Genomic DNA, 20849 nt, shown 5'->3' with positions numbered 1-20849 from the left:
AGGACAGTTAACTAACTACTAGTCATCACTAACTAGTACTAGTAGTGTGTGAGTGATAAACAGGGTGTGACGTGCTGACAGGGACACGCTGCTCCACGGAGTGACGTCAGGGTGATAGTAGCCATGACGACACGTGTTTACTCACCGGCGTGACGCAGTCACTGACGCACGTTACGTACGGCGTGACGTCGTGACGGCTCCGAGGAACGTGTTCATCCGACGGAAATAAACAGAAACAACGAAAACACCGACCGGCACCTTACAACTTTATTTAAACTCCTCAGACACACAAACCAGGAGCTTTAACAAAACTTTAGATGTGTAATAAGAAGTAGAAATAAAGTCACTTCACTCAGAAACCAGATTTACTCACCAGATTAAAACCATTTTTATAGAAACAAACCTCTCTGCATGTCTTTGTGCACCATGTTGCCTCCCAGACACACTGGAACAGGTTTGTTTCTGCTGAATTTAAGTCTAGAAATAACTAATAACTAAATATTTCACAACCTTTAACCTGTAAGTGATTCTGACTAAAGGTCAGTGACACCAATTTTGTATTATTTCTGTTTATCAGGTTTGTTTTTCTGAACTCTTGGACATTTCAAAGTCTATTATTGGTGTAATTCTTTCATATCTTCAAGGTATTTGTTTAGAAAAAAGATTTACACGTGTTATTATTACTCATGTCTATAAATAATCTATATTATCTGTCTATAATCTATATTATCTGTATATAATCTATATTATCTGTATTCAAAGAGACTTCACCCTCAGAGTCTCTCACTGATATTAAAGTGTTCTGGAGCTGAAATTAATAAATTAGTTTTAGATCATTTTTTCTGCTAAAAGCACTAAAAACTAAAACAAACAACCACTTCCGTGTTCTGTGGACACATGGGGGGTCTCTGGTCTCCTGTTGGGGGGTCTCTGGTCTCCTGTTGGGGGTCTCTGGTCTCCTGTTGGGGGTCTCTTGTCTCCTGTTGGGGGTCTCTGGTCTGAGCGCACTGGGAGCTTTAAAGTGAAACAGGTGAAAGTTGAAGTTTCCTACGTGTCTGTGGGGCTGAGGACACTGCACGCGCTCTGTTGTCACCACGTTGTCTCGCGGAGGGGGCGGGAGTCTCTTCTCTTTACAGGCCGCCCCCCCCCCAGCGGGACTCCTGAGCGGCCACAGCACACAGGCCGCCTGGCTGCCGGGCGCACATGTCCCGCTCAGCTCTCCGGTTCCACGCGGGGGGAGAGTCGCTCTCCCCGGGGCAGAGTATGGAGAACGGCCGGGAGGAGGAAGAGGAGGAGGAGGAGGAGGAGGAGGGAGATCTGGATGACGAAGTGGACGCTTCTCGCCTGGAGAGGTTCATGAAGGACCGGAGGAGAGCGCAGTCCCTGCCCGCCTACCCGGCGGCGCTGCTGGCCGACGGGACCAACGGGAGGAAGCGGGTCAAGTTCGCCGACTCCATGGGCCTGAACCTGGCCAGCGTCAAGCACTTCAGCTCGCTGGAGGAGCCGCAGATCCCGACTAAAGTCCTGTCCAGGTACAGGAGCTTCCCGCCGCAGCAGCAGGACCTACTGACCGACCTGTGCCAGAGCTTCAAGTCCGGCCTGGACACGGACCGGCTGGTCTCCTGCTTCCCGGAGCCCCGGGAGGTGGAGCGGAGGGTCCGGGAGCTCCGCGTCTGCCTGGAGAGGATCACCATCACCCAGCTGGACGTGCGGGGGCACATCCGGGTCTTCACCGGCCGCACCAACAAAGAGGTCGGGGTGAGGTACACCTTCAACGACTGGCTCTCCTACGTGGACGCGCAGGCTGTGCCCGCGGCCCCGGACCATCCGGGCTCTGTGGGAGAGAGGTTCAGCTTCACCGTGTACACGCCGCCCTTCATGGACCCCAGCTCGGCCGTGCACTTCGCCGTGTACCTGAGGAGCGAGGAGGGGGACTTCTGGGACAACAACGAGGGGCAGAACTACACCCTCAGGTACCGCTGCATGTCCAGCACCACGCCCTTTGTCAGCGCCGCTTTCCACGCCACCTGACCTGTGCGTAAAACCTAAAAACCCGTGCGTAAAAGCTCTCCATCCGTGCGTAAAATGCTCCCCATCCCTCCAGTCTGCTGAAAGAAATGCTTCTCCATCCCACCTGCTGAATAAATCCATCATGTGTGAGATTCTGCGTTATGTTGTGAGTCTTTCTGGGATCACAGAACATTTATGAACATTTGGAAAACGTGCGTCAGTGTGAACAAGCCCCTCTGGACGTTTTGGACCTGCTGACAGCCAGAAACACAAGAGTCTCCGTCCCACTGCTGCTCTCGGACTCCGTCTGTTGATAAGATGTAGAAAACCTTCAAATCACAAACCCAAATATTTCTGTGCTTCTTTTAGTCGACGCACACAGAAACAGAAACAGAATCAGAATCAGACAGGTTCACGTCTGAGGTTCAGGACCAGGAGCAGCAGAGAGACCAAAGCTCCTGAGAACTGAACGAAGGATCATAACACTGTTTTAGCACCCGTCAGAAGTGATTTACAGAATTATTCTTACTCTCCATTCGTTTCCTTTTTGAAAATCTGACAGACTCCTGAAACCTCAGTGCTGCTCTCTTGTTGCTTCATGTTAATAACATGAAAAACACTTTAAAGCTTTTTGAAACTGCAGATAAAGAAGATTAAAACCACTAAAATGCACAAATTAGCTTCATCTGTGATGTTCATCAAACACAAAAACACCGGTATGGTCCTTTAAACCGAGACCAGAAAAGTGTGTAATTGAACCAGTGGCTGATTTTGATTGAGATTCAAGGTCCAGTTCAGATTAATTCTTCTTTCTGGATGAATTCTTAATGTTTCAGGGGGGTTGCAGCCAAACATGGAGCAAAACCAGGAAAAGAGAATTTGTTCAGTAACTTTGTAAAGATTAAGAGGAAACTCAGTGATGACGGTTTTTGTCCAAATGATCTCAACCAATAAATTCTGCTTCCTGATTAGCAGCTGTTCTGCTCATGTTCATTGCTGAAAGTTCTCCTCTAACAGGTGGGATTTCCACGTTCGTGCCGGATCCATATTTTTGCATTCGGTCCGACTCCTCTGGCGTCTTTACACGAGAGCCAAAGTTCAGAAGTCCGACGCCTCTGAAAATAGTGCTGTTGACAAACTGATGACATCTGTTTGATCTGTCAACACTGACGGGCGCTCGGCGATGAAGGAATAGTTCAGGTGAATCTCAGAGGCGTCTTTTCCTTCGACAGAACGAGTCAAGTACAAGACACCTGATGAGAATATTCCTCTTCTACACTACAACACCAGCCAAACACCAATCAGAACAGATTATGCCAGAACTGCAAATCACCACAAAGCTTCCACATCCTGTCAACCACACCTGCAGGAAACCTAAGACCTGCAGGCCAGGCCTGATGGGAGCTGGGGGGCTTTTAGTTTGAGGTGAGCAGGAGGGTTTCAAGAGGTTAAAGGCCTGTTATCTCAGGGTCACGACCTCTGCAGCCTTCTGTTCCGTCATCTACACATGCTGCTGCCAGACTTCACTGTAAAATCAACCAATTTAAGACATCACGCTCTTTCCAGGTGGACGACGGCTCTATATACTACAATACCCATGAGCCTTAGCTGCATGCTATAGAGGAGAAGCCGGTCAGGGGCAGTTGCTGCTGCAGCTGTGATCTGAACAAGCTGCATTTGTTACTGAATTCATCCAAAACTGATCAGTTTCCTTCATATTTGGAGCTCTGTGATTGGATATTTAAGGCTGAAATGCACACTGGGAGTCGTAGTTGACCTTAAGATATTTTAAAATTTCAGTTTCGTACATGTCCGGCTTTTTATGCGAGGATGAATGAAGTAGCTCTTCAAACTTCATAGAAACCCGGAGGAGGTTTGGTGCAGAGCGTCTTTAACTGGCAGGTCTGCTGAAAAAACACTCGCTTGGCGTCCAAACAGTCAGAAACGAGCCGCAGGTCCGAATGGAGTCTGAAGTCCTTTTTGTAGATGCAGGAGCACGTGCACGACTGCAGAAACTCCACCGAGCATCCAGAGTGTGTGTGTGTGTGTGATGAAACAGTGATTACTGATTGAGCAACATCACCTTTTAAATCAGCCTCTGTGTGTGTGTGTGTGTGTGTGTGTGTGTAAGTGGGCCAGTGTGTTTGTCCTTAAACCAACATTTGGGTCTATTATTAGCAGCCGCTGGTGTGTCGTGGGTCAGTCACCTCCTTCACCTTCACCCTCCTCCACCTGAAGCCAAACTCACCTCTGAGCTGCTGCACCCAGTCACGCGGTTTTTGTGTGTTTCACCGTCCTAAAAACACACACACACACACACACACACACACACACACACACACACACACACACACACACACACACACACACACACACACACACACACACACACACACACACACACACACACACACACACACACACAGGATTAGAGCTCTAAACTCTGAAACTCACCTTTTAATAACTAAAATTGTGTCTCAGGTGTTAATCAGGCAGACCGCCATCTTGGAAATGATCACTGGGTCACATGACTGCACCAGGAAGTTGAGTATCTGTCACTGAGGGATGCTTCTGGTCCTCTGAAGCTGGAGACGGACACTTCCTGCTTTTCACTGCGTATCCACATGCACAAGATGGCCGCCTCGTGCATCCTGCGCCCGGTCGGAGGGTTGGTTGTGCACAAGATCCAATACGAACGTGAACTGTAGCGGGTCGGAGGGTCAGAGGTCAGCAGCCACGTTAGCAGCAGCCACAAAGTTCAGAGGACAAGCTAACAGACCTAGTAGGACCTTTTCGTCCACCCGGGGGGGGGGTTGCTCCTGTAACATGTAGACTACGTGTCGTGTACGTGAAAGCTTTTATTCTGCCTTTATTTACTTTAGAGATTAAAATGAACATTAAACTTGCTGTAAGTGTTTTTTTGGGCAGCAAATAAAGTCAAGAACATTTAATATCAGCATCCTTTTAAGATGGTATTTTAAACGAGCTGCTTTATTTCCACATCCAGCTGTTACAGAGCGACATGATCCTCCACGTGGAGTCGTGTTTGGGTCTCTTTAAGCTCCGTGTTTGGTCTCCACCACCTCCTGAGAGAAACATCTGCGTCTTTAGCTGCTAAATGCTCTATTATGATCACCAGCCGCTCCCCGACGGATTTCATCTGTGGTTTGCTACTGATCAGATTGTGGACGGCGGCTTTTTTCACAGATTGTTCTCTGGACAAAGGCGCCATGAGAGCCGTGGGAGTGAACCGGAGCAGTAAAGTTATCTAAATGTCCGTGAAATGTCAGACGCACAAAGCTCCGTTGACCTCCACCCATAGTTAGAATTATGCCACAACAAGACAGACGGATGTGGACCTGACGGAGAGATTCCCCCGGCCCGTCTGGAGCCCCCCGACCCACAGTTTGAACACCCAGCCTCTGGACGATAGACTGAGATGTGAGAGGAGGTTTGAGTTTTCGGCTTCGGTCAAAAACATCGACAGAAGCTGAACAAAAGACATTAAAGACAGAAAACTGAACTACAAGGCCTTCAATACCCAGAATTCCTAGGGGGCGTTAACTTCCAGCAGCAGTTTGAGCGTTTGACCAAAAATAAAGAGATCCTGCTCAAGTCCTCTCTTCTCTTTTAGTCCCATTTTATTTAAACAATGATTGATTTGACACCAAACTCTTTGATCGTCTCCTTTCCAGACCATCGTCGCCATCTCGTTCTTTCCACCAAACCAAACATCCTCCTGATCAACCTGATCTCATCGGACGCCGTATACATCAATCTGATCTTTTTAAGGACATTTCACCGGCCATGCGGTCCCATTTTAAGCTCATTCACGTGCCATTTAACACCCGTTTTAATTCCTCAGTCAGTTTGGCAACAATAAATATGCTACATCTGGTTACACTTTCAAAATAAAGCTTTCAGGCGACGGTCACAGTTTAGTTACGTTTAGGCAACCAAACTGCGTGGCTAGTTTTAGGGAGAGACTGACGAGTTGTTGGCGTTTTCAGAAAAGGAGGAAGTTAATTATTCTGCGGACGGTGAGTTCATATATTATAATTTTAGTAATATAATGTATAATTTTATTTTTCCCAATGGTCTCGCATGTCCTGCTTTAACGTGACGGTACCTGGTCGCTAGCTAGCTAACACCGTTAGCCTCGGTGGCTACGAGACGCAGACAGTAAGGAGTCTTTTAGCGTCCTGGTCTCTCAACATAACTTCATCATGCAGCATAAATGGAGAACACATGACTCCCAAAATGTCCTTAAAGCGTCGTGCTGCTCAAACTCCATTTGGCGAGCTCGGGCTGTTCCGTGTGACGGCAGCATCTCCAGACTGTAAACATTTTATTATATAACATTTAATATTTATTTTAATCTCAGAATACTGAACCCCCGAGGGTCCTCAGACGTAAATACTGATGTCGTCACAGAAGTCAAACCTTGTGCGCTCGTTTATAATCTTATATTCCAACATATCAGATAATCACATGTAGGATGGGATAAGTTGTGCGTTATGATATAAAAATAAGACAAAAGTAACAAAACTAATCAGGGACGCACCGATCAGACAGTTATTATTATTATTATTATCATCCTGTATCAGGTAGAAGCAGGTAAATAATCAAATGTCCATGATTGAATCGATTATATTTTTTTATGGAACATTAATAACTCTGAGGAAGGTCAATAATCAGCTTTAGAGGGGAGTAATAGAAACACCGGAGGCGTCACAAGCTGATCAAACAGACATAAAACTGGTTTCTGAGACACAAAACAAAACGTTTCTACGATCTCTCTCATGTGATGGATCGACCTCTTCCAGAAAACAACGTGAAAAAAGACATCTGATAATCAATTAAAGGTGAATATGTGATCGTTTTCTTCACCTTCTGTGACGTTTTACTGTTTTCTGATGTTTTATCGAAGCAGTTGATCGATTATTCGAGAAAATAACCAGCAGATTGATGAGCAAAGACTTTTTGTCTTTTTTAAGGGAAAGTCTGATGCATCACTGATTAGTTTGAGATCAATGATCAGAAACATCCCAATAACCTGATCGGTGCATCCGAGAAGAAAAAATATTAATAATAAAAAAAAAAAAAAAAAGCTAGAAAATCTGAACTCCAAACAAACTTCAGGTGCTTCACTCTGTCCTACATCCCCCACAATGCATTTCACCCTCCACCCAGTGTCAGTGTCAGACGGTGATGATGTCACGGCGGTGGTTCGCTCCGGTCTGTGATGTCACTTCCTGTAGTCTGCTGGGGCGGCGCTCCCTCCACCTCCAGCAGAGGGTTAACCCTCCACCACCGTCTTCTGGGTCTCGAACATCCGCCCGATGGCGACCTGCAGAGGAGGACGAGGACGTATTGATCACTGATCAGCTGACGGCTTCTGTTCTACAGCTCAGTGTTCACGAGCAGAGGTGTTAATAAAGTTTAGAGTAATAGATTAACAACAGGTCGACTCCCAGAGCAACCTCCACCTCCTGACCTCCTCCACCTACTGACCTCCTCCAGTCCTCCACCTACTGACCTCCTCCACCTGTCTTCCTCCACCTTCACCTGTCCTCCTCCTGTCCTCCACCTCCTCCACCTGAGTGTGTGTGAGTGTGTGTGTGAGTGTGTCTAGGCCACAGTTCACAATTGATTTCCTCTTTTTTTGTACAAAGACACGACAGGAGAACATGACCAAATACCCCCCCCCCCCCACACACACACACACACACACACACACACACACACACACACACACACACACGACAATATTATCCAAATAAATAATAAATATTATTGACAGGATCCCTTCAGTAAATCTAATAATTAGAGTGACAGCAGCAGAACATTAGATTTAATTATTTTTTCCATCCACACAAAATTGGCTTTTTTTTAAAGATTCTTTTTAATTGTTCCCTAAATGAATAACTGTGTTTGTTCCCTGAAGACAGTCAGTTTCCAGCCTCACATTTAAAGAAAAGAAGAAATAAAAGCTCAGGTGTGATCGTCTGTGTGTGGTCGTGTCCCTGCAGAGCCACCGGGGGGCGCTACCTGCCCACACACCTCACTGAGTCTCTGCCTCATCACTTATTCTGCCGTCAGCCTCCTCTCTCCCTCCCTCCCTCCCTCCCTCCCTCTCTCTCTCTCTTCACGCCATCAGAGCCGACCCTCGCTCGCCCGGTCGGAGCCCCCCTGTGTGTGTGATGTGCTGATTGGCTGGAGTGTGGCGTAGGATGGGAGGGGGGTGGCGGCGAGGCGGGCGGCTCTCTGGACCAATCAGCTTGCAGGAGGCTTGGCTCTCATGTAAATTGTTGCGGCTGTGGCTCCTGACAAAGGGATGGCCTCTCTCTCTCTCCTCACATCTGTCTGTTCGGGTTACCCTCCATCTTCCTCTTCATCACTTTGTCTCATCTCTCTTTAGATTTGTCTCTCCTTCTGTCTTCATCTCCGCTGTGGTCCGTCTCCCTCCCCGCTGGTCTGACTTCAGCTCAGTTTCTCTCACAGGGACGACAAACCGAATAATAAAACACCAGCTCTGATTATTCAGTTCAAATGTGGGTCTAAATAAGACAAACACAGCAGGTCGGCATCTAATGAGGGCAAAGCATGCTGGGATATTAGTGTGCTCTGCTGCTGCCTCTCTTTATGTCGGGGGCGTGGCCAGAGGGGTCGCACCGGGGCCTCCTACCGCCGTCAGGGGGTGATCGGTAGCTCGTTGGTCTCATGGATGGACCGCTGAACGGGCCTACAGGCCAAACGATCAGCGGTTTGATCCCTTCGGTCGGCAGGTCGCTCTAGAAAGGACGTTTATCGTTTACAGACCCTGAAGCAGAACCGTTTCTCGTTCAAACGGCTGCAACGAGACGCAAACCGACCAAAAAAAACATTTGCAAAACGACTCCAACGACCACAAGAGGACGCAAATCTACAACAACATCATCGTTGTCAAATGACAAGATTATCCAGGATATAAACACACACCACAGGACAGGAAACAGGATCTGTGCTGGATTATATCCTGCTCTTGTTTTTATATATCAGGGAGTGCCATCATAACTGACAATAGTTTATTCACTTGGCTTGAAAACAACCACAAAGAGACACAAAACAACCACAAAGAGACACAAAACAACCACAAAGAGACAAAACAACCACAAAGAGACACAAAACAACCACAAAGTGACACAAAACAACCACAAAGAGACAAAACAACCACAAAGAGACACAAAACAACCACAAAGAGACAAAACAACCACAAAGGAGACAAAACAACTACAAATGGACTCAATCCGACTCCAAACGACGCAGACACTTCTACATTACTATGATTCTCCTGAAATTAACCTGACGTGATCGGCTCAATTCATCACTTCTGCTCGATTTGCTCGACTCAGTGGCGTCGATATCTGACAGCCTGGTGGGTTTGGAGGATGGCAGGAGAAACACGGCGGTTTTATTTTAGCCAACAGACCTTCACCGACCCGAGCAGGAACGATAAAGAAGTGGTTTTAACAGAACTGGACCTCAAACCATCCAAACCCTCTGGGACGGAGTGGCACCCCTAAAACTCCACATTTCCTCTCCAAAAGATAAATAAGCGTCTCTCTCAAACATCTTGTTATTTCACCAAGACACAACAGTTCGTTTCTGGTCCAGATTCAAAAACCACATATGCAATTACGCTGGGTGAGCTGTCAAAGCCTCGTGGGAGTTCTTCTCCTACATGAAGACAATCACAGTGGAAAGCTAAACTTAGCCTCCTTCATATATCATCACGTCCGTACACTCGGCATCACACCCGCTCACACAGAGCAAGTAGGAGCAGTATGGAAACCACGAACACACACACTCTTCTCTCCCTGCTGAGTCGTGACTGACTGACCTTCAGTCTTCCTCCCACCAGGCAGGAGGTGTAAGATTAACTTGAGACCGCCGCAATCAGTCCGCCTGATGACACAGACGAGCAGCTGCAACATGTCAGACGTTCAGATCTTCATCTCGACAGCATCGCTGTAGTTTAAATCTGACAACCATCTGTTAAACACACAAAGAACCCGCCAGGCCCCTTTATGGTTCTTTAGAGCAGCGATTTTCAACCAGTGTGCCGTGAGAAATTATCCAATTTTCACTTAATTGGTCTTAAAATTCTTTTTTTTATTAACATTTATTAATTATTATCTGTAAATAACCTGCCACTGTGGAGTGTCTGTGCTGTAACATAGTGACGGGCAGAGTAATGTAACATCGGTCCGGGTGGCAGCAGGGAGCTAACCGCCTCCTTCCTTCTTAGAGACCAGAGAATTAGTGACGCATGCGACAGGTCGTGGTGATGGAGAAGGTTTTAAAAAGGAAAAATGCAAACTCCGAACTGGGTCCTGGACCAGATTGTGACCCAGGTGAAGGCCCTGGTGTGAGTGGTGGTAGAAAGAAAGCAAAGATGGTGAGCTCGAGGCAACACAGAGAAAGCTATCTTTGGTTTGGATTTACTTTCACCAGGGATGAGACGACACCGACTCCATGATGCTCGTGTGTGGCAAGAAGCTGTCCAGCAGCGCCACGGTGCCGAGCGAGCTTAGAGCTTCATGAGACTAAGGTGCTATGTAGCACCTTCAAAGGTAAATCAAATGATTACGAGGCAAAGATCCATTTACAGAGCTATTTAGCATCGTTTTGTTTAGTGTGTAGGTGTGTAGCCCACTCCCTCCCTACCCCACTGGGACTCTAGTGCGTTAAGGATCTGTCCTGGGGGGTCATGTGGATGCAGAGCTTGAGATTTGTGGCTAAAGCAGCACAGACAAAGAGACGCAAAACAGCCACAAAGAGACACAAAACAACCACAGAGAGACAAAAAACAACCACAAAGAGACAAAAAACAACCACAAAGAGACACAAAACAACCACAAAGAGACTTAAAACAACCACAAAGAGACTTAAAACAACCACAAAGAGACTTAAAACAACCAAAAACAAGCACAGAGGTTGTTGACGCAGACATGTCTACAGCACACAGATCCATAAACATAAAAGCAGGAGAGTCAGGTACGAGTATCTAAGGTGTATTTTGGCCGGTAATGTTTTCATTAGCGTAACCTAAAATAGTTTGGACGATGTATGTGTCCTCACTCTGTAGGTGGACGGTTAAAAGGGGGAACTAGCTGCTAATTTGGACTGAGAACCATCCAAAGCTGACCTGAACAGCAGGAGACGGTAACAATGGAAGTTAAAGAGCCGTAGAAGGTGGGAGGAAAGAGATGGAGGGGAACCTGGAGGCGGCTCAGACAAACAAAATGAGGTTTTTCTTGTGAAATGGAAGAGGAGGAGGAGGAGGGGGGGGTGAAGATGAAAAGACGGAGGGGCTCGGGGATGTAAGGTGCTGCCACGCTGAAATTGGTGGAGGCCTTTGAGTGCCGGAGAGAGAGGGGAGGATGGAGACGGAGCGCGAGGGAAGCAGGAGGATGAGAGGCGCTCAGGTCGATAATAAACTGTGCATAAGGAGCGCCGGCGTTTCCATTTGTCAGGAGACGAGAGCGGAGCAGCAGGCGCCGACACATTTTACCGTCTGACGACCGGCCGCACGCTTTAGTCCTGAAAGTCGGGCCGCAGGGGGAAGGAAAACAGGAAGAGGGATGTGTTTATGGAAGACAAACCAATCTCATTTCACTCCCCTCTTTAGGTCGGCACAAACAGTCGGCACTTGGAAATGTTTCACAGTAAGTAATAACACATTTGTAGCTTGGCAGCGACGGAGCCTCGTGAGGAAACAGAGAGGTTTTCTACGACTTGAGGAGTAGTTTTTGTTTCTGCAGGAGCTATTTTGAGCATCAGAGGTCCTGGACGTGCCTGTCCAGTTCATTTCTGCATACAGAGAAGCTTGTTTGCATCCACGACTGTTGTGAGATTATCAGGAGTCGGTTCAGCGTCCAGTTCTGCATCACATCCATCCATGGATGTCAGTATTAATTAGCTATGTTGGTTTCCTGTCTCACTTTAATTGATCTTCAGTAAAAACATTGTTTATTTTTCCAGATTTTGTGAATTTTTTTTTTCGTGCGCTAAAAGAAAAAACAACTAAAAAGGTGGATGGAAACAGTCGGAGCCCTAAAGTCTGGAATGGACATGAAAACTGTACAAATGATGGACAACTGTCAGAAAATGTTTGACTCTTTGATAAAAAGTCAAAGCTACAAGAAGCCCATGGAGAAAAACTGAAAGAGAGAAGTAAACTACGACTCCCATGGTGCACTTTGATAAGAAACATCCAATCACAGAGCTTCAGATTCTGATGCTAAAAATAACACTTTGGAGAAACATTCAGCAGCTGAATTCAACAAACTCTGTGCTTTATTTAGTCCCAAGTGCAACAAAGGAGCTGCCAGTGACTGTCTTCTTCAGCTGAGGCTCATGGGTATTGTAGTATTCAGAGCCATCCGACAAACTGACAGCAGAAACCTGATCAGTCGAAGCCGAAGTGAATCAGACGGATGGTCAAAACATGAAACTGTAGTATAATTAGATTATCAAGGTGACTCCAGCGTCTCTACGCCGGAGCTCATTAAAAGAAAACTTTGAAATGGAAAATTACGATGCAGAAAAACCCTCCTGGGTCCTCCTCTTGTTTGCTCTGTGATTATTAGCGCCTCACACCGAGCATGCTAGCAGCAGTTTGCTTCCTCACAAGGTCACTGCTGACTGGTAGGTAGCAGGAGATCTGGTCGACACAGACATCTCCCAGGAAGAAGTCTCCTCTGTTACACTTCATCGATGCACATTTCCTTCCTCCAGTGTTGTTTCGGTTTCCTTACTGTGGATTTATTTTAGTTGTGCTCACAAAGCCTCGCCCACGTGTCACGCTCGCCACCAATTAGCCGCCGATCGAAGAGCTGATTGGCTCTTAGCGATGACCACAGACACTTTTTCTGTGTGGTTGGAATATTTATGAAGCTTTTATTGGACTCGTGTTGAGCAGAGAAGGTTGAATCTGTTAACAAACACACTTCAATGGTTTTTCTTCATGTTTACACACACACTGCCTGTCGCCACCTGGATTTAACTAAGCAAACAGGTAAGAGCCTTCCACTGGATAATTACTGCGGTGATGAATATGTTTCAGCTGGCAACAACTTATTTAACCCCAGCTGATGCGGTGAGCAGCTTCTCTCTTAAACAACCATGTTGGAAGACAAATCCTGTAAGAAAACAACCGAGGAGATTGCTGAAACTACTAAAATCGGGTTAAGAACCGTCCAACGCATTATTAACACCTGGAGGGATGGTGGTGAACCATGGGGGATCACTTCAACGTTTGGTGAAATCGACAGTAGAACTCACGGCTGTGTTTAATAGTGAAAGTAAGAGCATTTCCACACACACACAGTGCGAAGGGAGCTCAAGGGATTGGGACTAAACAGCTGTGTAGCCCTGAGAAAACCACTGATCGGGAAAAACGGCTTCAATTTGCTAGGGAGCATGAAGATTGGACTCTGGAGCGATGGAGGAAGGTCATGTGGTCTGGTGAGTCCAGATCTACCCTGTTCCAGAGTGACGGGCACATCAGGGTAAGAAGAGAGGCGGATGACGCGATGCACCCATCAGGCCTACAGCCGACCGTACAAGCCCCTCTCCCGTCATCAATACAAGATCTTGGCGGAAAATTAACGCAACTCTGGATGGAAATAAATGTTGTGACACCGCAGAAGCTCACTGAAACGAATGTGTGCCGCGCTCACAGCTAAAGACGCTCCAACGAAATGTTAGTGTTATTTCTACATTGTAGATTAACATTGAAGACACACATGGAGTTGAGCAGTGAACAGAAACCTCTGCTCAGAGTTCAGCACGGAGCCTCTTTAGTCTGCTCTGCAGGTCGAACGTGTCTCAGCGTCTTGCTCAAGGACACTTCAGCAGGGCGGGACGTGCCGTGAAGGACGACGTCTCCGCATCTCGCACGTCCTGCTGCTTTGCTTCGTGCTAATCCAGCCAATTACACGGCTCCGCTCTGATTCTGCCTCTTAACCCCCCTCATCTCCCTCGTTTGTCCCTCCCCGCCTCCCTTAATTTGCCCTCTGCTTACCTGCTGAGTCGTATATGTGTGTGTGTGTGTATAAATGCCAGCCTGCAGTCAGATCCACTCATTTCACTTCCCTTTTCGTCCTCTAGCTGCCCGTCGCTCCTGCGTTTGTGTCGTCGCTGTATCTGAACGTCCCGTGTGTGTTTTCCAAAGCACCAGACTCTCCTCTGGCCTCGTCTCCTCATGAAATATTTACCCTCGCTCACGAGCGCCACAGGCCCGATGACAACACGCCACCTTTTACTCTGCCGTTTTATCGAACTTCATACAGGCAGCACCAACAGAACGGCATCAGTATCCGATACAACTTTAATGTTCTCAACCGGTTTATCTGGTTTGAATCAATCGTCACATCAGATCAATGTGAACCTGGTTCTGCTTCTGGGACGGTGAATCACAATCCGCCTGTATACGTCCTCCTGTATCCCCCCACTTAGTGACGAGCTGCTTCATCTTACTTGTACAAGCAGCACAGTTTCCTTCACAACACATTTACTTTTGGAAGTTAGTTGCATATAAATGAAGCTTCCGGGAGGAAAGTTCAGGGCCGAACGAGTGTTTGTTTCTTGCGGACTGTGCCTTTAAAGCTCTAATCAGTGTTCTCCATCAGCGAGAAAGGAAGCTGTCTGAAAACAACCAGCCTGAGACAAGAGAGTCCAGTTCAGTCTGAAGCCACACACACACACACACACACACACACACACACACACACACACACACACACACACACACACACACACACACACACACACACACACACACACACACACACACAGACACACACACACACACACACACACTACTGCAACGAGAACCTCCCTCTGCTTTCCCTAGTGTGTGTGTGTGTGTGTGTGTGTGTGTGTGTCCTTGGAAATCTCCTTTCCCGTTGTCCCCGCCCACCGGCCTTAACGAGCTCGTTTGCCCGACTCTTGTCTCGTTAATTGGCCGCAATGACTCAAAAAGCCTCGCCCACGTGTCACGCTCGCCACCAATTAGCTGCCACAGCTCAGCGCCCGGCATCAGCCAATCACAGGGCAGTTAGAGAGTAATTAAAGGTGATTACGCGGTGAAGTCGAGGCCACACACACACACACACACACACACACGGTTAAGAGAACTTTCTATGTGTTTCTTAACCTTAATTTTCTTTCACTCGCTAATTAGAGAGCGAGATGAAGGCAAACTGTCCTCACACGTCAAACATCTGTGTGTGTGTGTGTGTGTGTGTGTGTGTGTGAGCTCCCGTTTCAGTCCGTCGCTCCGAGAGACAAAAGAGAGGAGGAACGGGAGATAAAAGGGGGGAGAGGAGAGAGAGGAAGGAGAGCTGGTTATAAATTGCCGGAGCCGTTACGCTTCCATTGTTCCCTCCTCTCTCTCCGTCCTCTTCCTCCCGTTGTTCCTCTTCATCCTCTGCTCATCAAACCCAGGGGGAATCCCCGGGATGGAGGAAAGTCTGCTTGTGTGTCTGAGCGAACGACATCTCACACACTAAACTTGACACATCTGATAATCCTGCACGGTTTTTATTTCTGCTGTTGGTTTTGTTCTTGAGCGTCTGCGTCGTGATCTCGCGGCCTGTAAACGCTTCCGACTCCATGAGAAGCATCTCGGCGAGACAGAAGACAAACACAACTTCTAAATAAAACACCACATGCTGACTCCAGATCGTATATCCCATCACTGCATCAGTATTATTCTCTATCTGGGATGGAGAAACACTCTGACTGTGACTTCAGCTGCAGCACAACAAAGCAGGAAGTACATCCAAGAGACAAAGCAGCTAAACCTGTTAAACCTCGTACAGATGACGGGACAGATAAAAGGTGCTACATGATGTTTGTGTGTCTCCAATACAAGACGGGGGTTCATACTTTAAGGTCAATTCAGCCACGGGGCTCTTTAACGCCGGGTTTCAGTGTCCATCTCTACACAGTAGGGGTGTGTGATACTGCAAAACTTGGTATCGAGCCGATATGACTGGATGACTGAATGTTACTTTCTGCTGGAAGGCCTCTGCCAGTGACCTCTGTCTCAGTGCGGGGGGGTCTGGTTCTGGTTTGGGGATCCCTCTGCACCGCTGGGGGGCAAAGTGAGCATGATCGAAGTGAGAGGAGTTGTGTACTGAACGTAGAGAAGAGAAACTGAAACTAAAAGTATCAATCAATACCGATACCAACGTTGGTATCGATCTATACACTGAAAGACAAGCGACACAAGCAGCCGCTCCACTTGTGTAAATGTCGTTGGGGACTCTGCTGTTAAACCTTAAGCACTATTTCAGCTCTACTCTACTAAACGGGACGTCAGCTGGTGCCCGGTTCTCTGTGACACAACAAGAAAACAATGGTGCAGGAAGGAAAGTAGCATAACAAGTAAAAGCACTGCATCTAAAACTGTACTGAAGTAGACGACATCATCGGTTGCGTTGCGAAGCATGCAGCTCGCTAGCTAGCCGTTAGCGGTCCCGTTCTGTGAGTGTGGCAGCAGCACAGTGATCCAGTCTACAACAGTAACTTACTCCAGAGTGTTAATTTATAGACAGTGTGTATGAGAAAGTAAAGAAATTCTGACTCCGACTCATCTTGTCTCTTGAAAAATCAGGCTGAGAGGACTGTGAAAGTACCAGATCAGTGAGCAGGATGTGTAAGACGAGTGGTGCTGTTAAAATCTTAAAGACATCCATCCCTAATCCTGCGCGGGCAGAGTGCAAACTGAAAATAATGACCATTTTTGTCAGAGTATCACACCACAAAGCTCCAACTACAAGAGCCCGGCGGGTTCGGGGACTCTCCCTCCTCGTGCGCTCGGCTGCCCGTTCGCGCCATCGACACACTCGGCTTCCCTCATTAATCGTCTCGGTATCGCGGCACCGCGGAGAAGCAGAGGACGACAGAAACACAGAAAAACACACACACATCAATACGGCCGGGCCGAGGAAAAATGAGAGGCGGTGATTTTGAGAGAGGGGAATCGATAGGCTGGTAGGCAATCTGTTGAAGAGGGGGGAGAGAGAGAGGGGGAGAGAGGGAGAGAAGAGTTAGAGGGAGGAAACAGAGTGCAGGAAATTTAGGAGAGTGGAGAAAAAACAAGAGTGACTCATAAAGAGAGGAGATGAGAGGGAGTCCTTCAGGAAGAGGCTAGGAAACGCCAGCCCACTTCAAACCAACGGAGGAAGAGCCGCCGACAGCTCCTCTTCCTCACCGAGGCTGCAGCAGCTCTCCTCTTCAGCCGAGGCCTCGAACACCACCTCAGCTCATCATCAGCCAAGCCACACAAACACACAAACACAGACCTGACGTGCCGCCAATAAGCTTCAAAAGAGCTGAACTGAGGGTTTCTGTCATCTCAGAAGAGTTTTATCACAACGATGTTCAAGTGTTATGATACTAATCACAAACTTTTTGGATGAGGAGTGCCCCGTGGCATCTTGGGTAAGTTAAATTTGTGTTTTGCAAGCTAACTGTTAGCTAGCTGAGACAACAAGTAGTCTAACGTTAGCTTGTAACGTGCTTGTGATCGAGTCAGACGGGTGTTCGGGCGGGACCTTTATACCACATCTCCCAATCAAGGATATATAAAGACAACTGGAGGCAGAGCCACGTTCATTCCTATGAAATTATCCGAGTATGAAAGTACCCAAATCCTCCACCTTGTGCGGCCGATAGAGCAGCTTACAGTCATTTTACCCCACAGAATAAGGGAGTTATGGGTGTAGTAGTAGAACAACAACTAGTGTTTTCAGCAATGCATTGGTTTCTATTTGTAGTGTACACATTCAATTAAGATCTATACAATCACTTCACCTTGACACAGTTAGTTTTGCTTCTGGTAGGAGGTATGAGCAACCAGACCCCATTGATAAAAACAGTGATTTTACCTAAAGGTAGCTGGTCTACCGCTGCCTCGATTGGCCACTTTGTTTGTGTTATTGAGTGACTTTGGTGTTTTAAAGGGTTAGTTCAGGTACAACACAATATATGTGTAACACACAATAACACAAACAAACTAACCAATTAAGGCAGCAGCAGAGCAGCAGCTCCTGTGTCCTGTTCTCTAAAACCCCTGTTTTAGTGAATGTAGTCTGGTGTGTGTGCTGTTTGTGGTTAAACCAAAAGGATCTTCCAGGTCTCTCACTGTAGGGATCCTTTCCATGATGCTGTCACACACTTAGAATAACACTCTGAGCCTGTCAGTGGATCAAACAAGCTCTTTTAGTGGACCTACTGTGATCAGGTGCAGTTGTCCCAAAGGATCACGTTGCAGCCATTGCAGCCCGTTTGGTGGCTGCTGGCTGAGGTGATCTACCTGGCCTCAATCAACACAGACTCCGCCTCCAAATGGCGACGCCAGCACAAGATGGCAGCGCCCGTATTATGGATGTTTTGGCTTCTATTTGTGCGGCGGGAGGAAGCGGAGATGCATCTTTATATGAAGTCTACGACTAAAACCAACAAAAATCAGATGACTAAAAATGATACTGGAACTAATACATGATCATTTTTCTGTCTTTTTTCTGATCTTTTTCTTGCTCTTGCTTCTCGACCACCTCTCTCCATTTATTTCCACCATCTCTCTCCTTCCTCCTTTCCCTCCCCTCACTTTTAACTGTTGTCCTTACATCACATTGCCTTCTCCAGTCAATGAATTTCATCATGCAGCGTGTGTGTGTGTGTGTGTGTGTGTGTGTGTGTGAGGATACAGTATCACCATTGCATCAGAGCCAGACTTCTAAGAATAGAAGAATATTTAACAAACAAAAGAAAGTAGCAGAGAACGACACCGTAGAAGAAAGAGAAATACTGCATACTGTAGCTATTAGATCCAGTATGATCTCACTGCGGGACTTTAATCAGCCTGATACTAAATATATATATTTAATTTTTCTATTTACAAACCACAGACTTTCATGCAATCTGATGATAATTACGTTTACTGCTTCCACAGTTACATTAAAGCAGACGTTTTTAAATCCTGACTCCATTTGTACATATTTTGGTGTCTAAATGACTGTTAGGTACAAAAAGTGTTGGAACTGGTCCAGTAGATCACCTCAGCTGGCTGCTACGAAATCCTTTTTAAATCCCTGTTTTAGTGAATGTAGTCTGGTGTGTGTGCTGTTTGTGGTTAAACCAAAAGGATCTTCCAGGTCTCTCTCTGTAGGGATCCTTTCCATGATGCTGTCACACACTTAGAATAACACTCTGAGCCTGTCAGTGGATCAAACAAGCTCTTTTAGTGGACCTACTGTGATCAGGTGCAGTTGTCCCAAAGGATCACGTTGCAGCCATTGCAGCCCGTTTGGTGTCTGCTGGCTGAGGTGATCTACTGGACCAGTTCCAACACTTTTACTACCTACCATTTTGGCTTAAACTGTGTGTTGCTCACTCTTGAACCTTGAACAGACATTCACGGAGACAATTCTTGGTCAAATTCTGCAGTTTCGCTGATGTCTAGTGAAATATCTGGTATTTAAGTACTTCAATGCACCCAGTATCATTACGGAGTGTCTTTGTGGAGTCAACACAGCCATTTTGGGTGTCTGCCTAGACAAATCCAAAATACAGAGTGGATTAATTAGCAGTACCATCATCTTTACAGCTGGAACAGGATGTGTCCAGCCTGTGGCTCCAAAGCCGACAAGGCACAACGTTAGGAATATATTTAAACTGAAAATGCTAAAAAAAAAAAAACCAGACCTGGAAAAGAGCTTCCATTTGATTTTGGGTATGTAATTTTTGGCCTTGTGCACAAGACAAAACAAAAACTGGGGCACTTGAGTTAAACTCTGCGCTCTCAAGAAACATAAAAATCCATAATATGTGTTGAACAGCGGGAGAAAACATACGCAGAGAATCAGATCTTCCTCTCTCGTGTCTTTGCCTCCTTTAGTCCTCACATCATCACCGGCTGGAAAAACTCTCCGTATTGAAGTGCGAGTATTGATTCATGACTTCTGAAGCCCTCTGAAAAATTCAAACCCGTCATCCCGCGCTCCCCTCAACATCAGAGCCGCCCAGGGCAGCTTTAGAAATAGCACTTTACGAAATCAGAGATGGTGTTTTTGGGGTCAAAGAAGCAGAACAAACAAACATATGAATCCTGTTTTTACGTTGATGCTGGCACTGAACCCCACTGCGCACTGTTATTACAGTAAGGGGACATTTGAAGACCTTCGCTAGTGTGGTTGTATGTTTGAGGGTCGAATTGCTTGTGGTTTGTAAGTTTAGACTGATAAATGGCAATAAAAGTGTTTTTGAAAGTGGATATGGACGTTTTTTTAGAAGGAAAATAAAGCTATTTTAAAATAATGTCACTGTGCTGCAGCAGCACCGTGAATCAGCTTCTGTTTGAAAAAGAGACGAGATCAAAAACTTCTGTCTCTTCTTCCCAGATCTTATTCCTCATAGAGATGAAGATCATCTTAAAGGCAAGGTTCAGGTCATTTAATGTGATATTGTTGTGGCTTTGGTTCCCAAAATAAAGTTGCAGGTGAAAGAACAAACCCTGTTACACCAATATGGCTGCAAAAGCAAACATTTAGGAACATAGAAAGTGTTTACTGCCAAATTAATTCATATAAAAGTCACATCTAAGATATTTAGACCAAGCTTAGTTAAACTAAAAACAATGCTGTGACACATTTGAAGACATTAAACTGACAAAAGCTGTTACTGAGTGTCACACAAATATTGTGCTGGACCTGAACCCTTTAGTCACACAATATCATGAAGAAACTAAGTGATTGAGACCAGACCAGACCAGACCAGACCAG

General features: G+C 46.5%; 2 protein-coding genes across 2 annotated transcripts in view; one reads left to right on the top strand and one right to left on the bottom strand.

Moving 5' to 3' along the window:
- The first annotated feature begins 1174 nt into the window (after positions 1-1174).
- Positions 1175-2923, top strand: ppp1r3g (protein phosphatase 1 regulatory subunit 3G). The gene has a single exon (XM_070853240.1). The coding sequence runs from the start codon at positions 1204-1206 to the stop codon at positions 2029-2031; it is 828 nt and encodes a 275-aa protein (XP_070709341.1). The 5' UTR covers positions 1175-1203; the 3' UTR covers positions 2032-2923.
- Positions 2924-6976: 4053 nt separating this feature from the next.
- lyrm4 (LYR motif containing 4) overlaps positions 6977-20849 on the bottom strand; it is a 31312-nt gene continuing 17439 nt past the window's right edge. The window contains exon 3 of the mRNA XM_070853436.1: positions 6977-7360. Coding sequence (XP_070709537.1) covers positions 7310-7360 — 51 coding nt within the window. The 3' untranslated portion in view covers positions 6977-7309. The remainder of the gene's footprint in view (positions 7361-20849) is intronic.

This window comes from Pempheris klunzingeri, chromosome 21, assembly GCF_042242105.1.
Source record: "Pempheris klunzingeri isolate RE-2024b chromosome 21, fPemKlu1.hap1, whole genome shotgun sequence".
In the NCBI taxonomy this organism is placed as follows: Eukaryota; Metazoa; Chordata; class Actinopteri; order Acropomatiformes; family Pempheridae; genus Pempheris; species Pempheris klunzingeri.
This window is presented reverse-complemented; position numbering and strand designations above follow the sequence as displayed.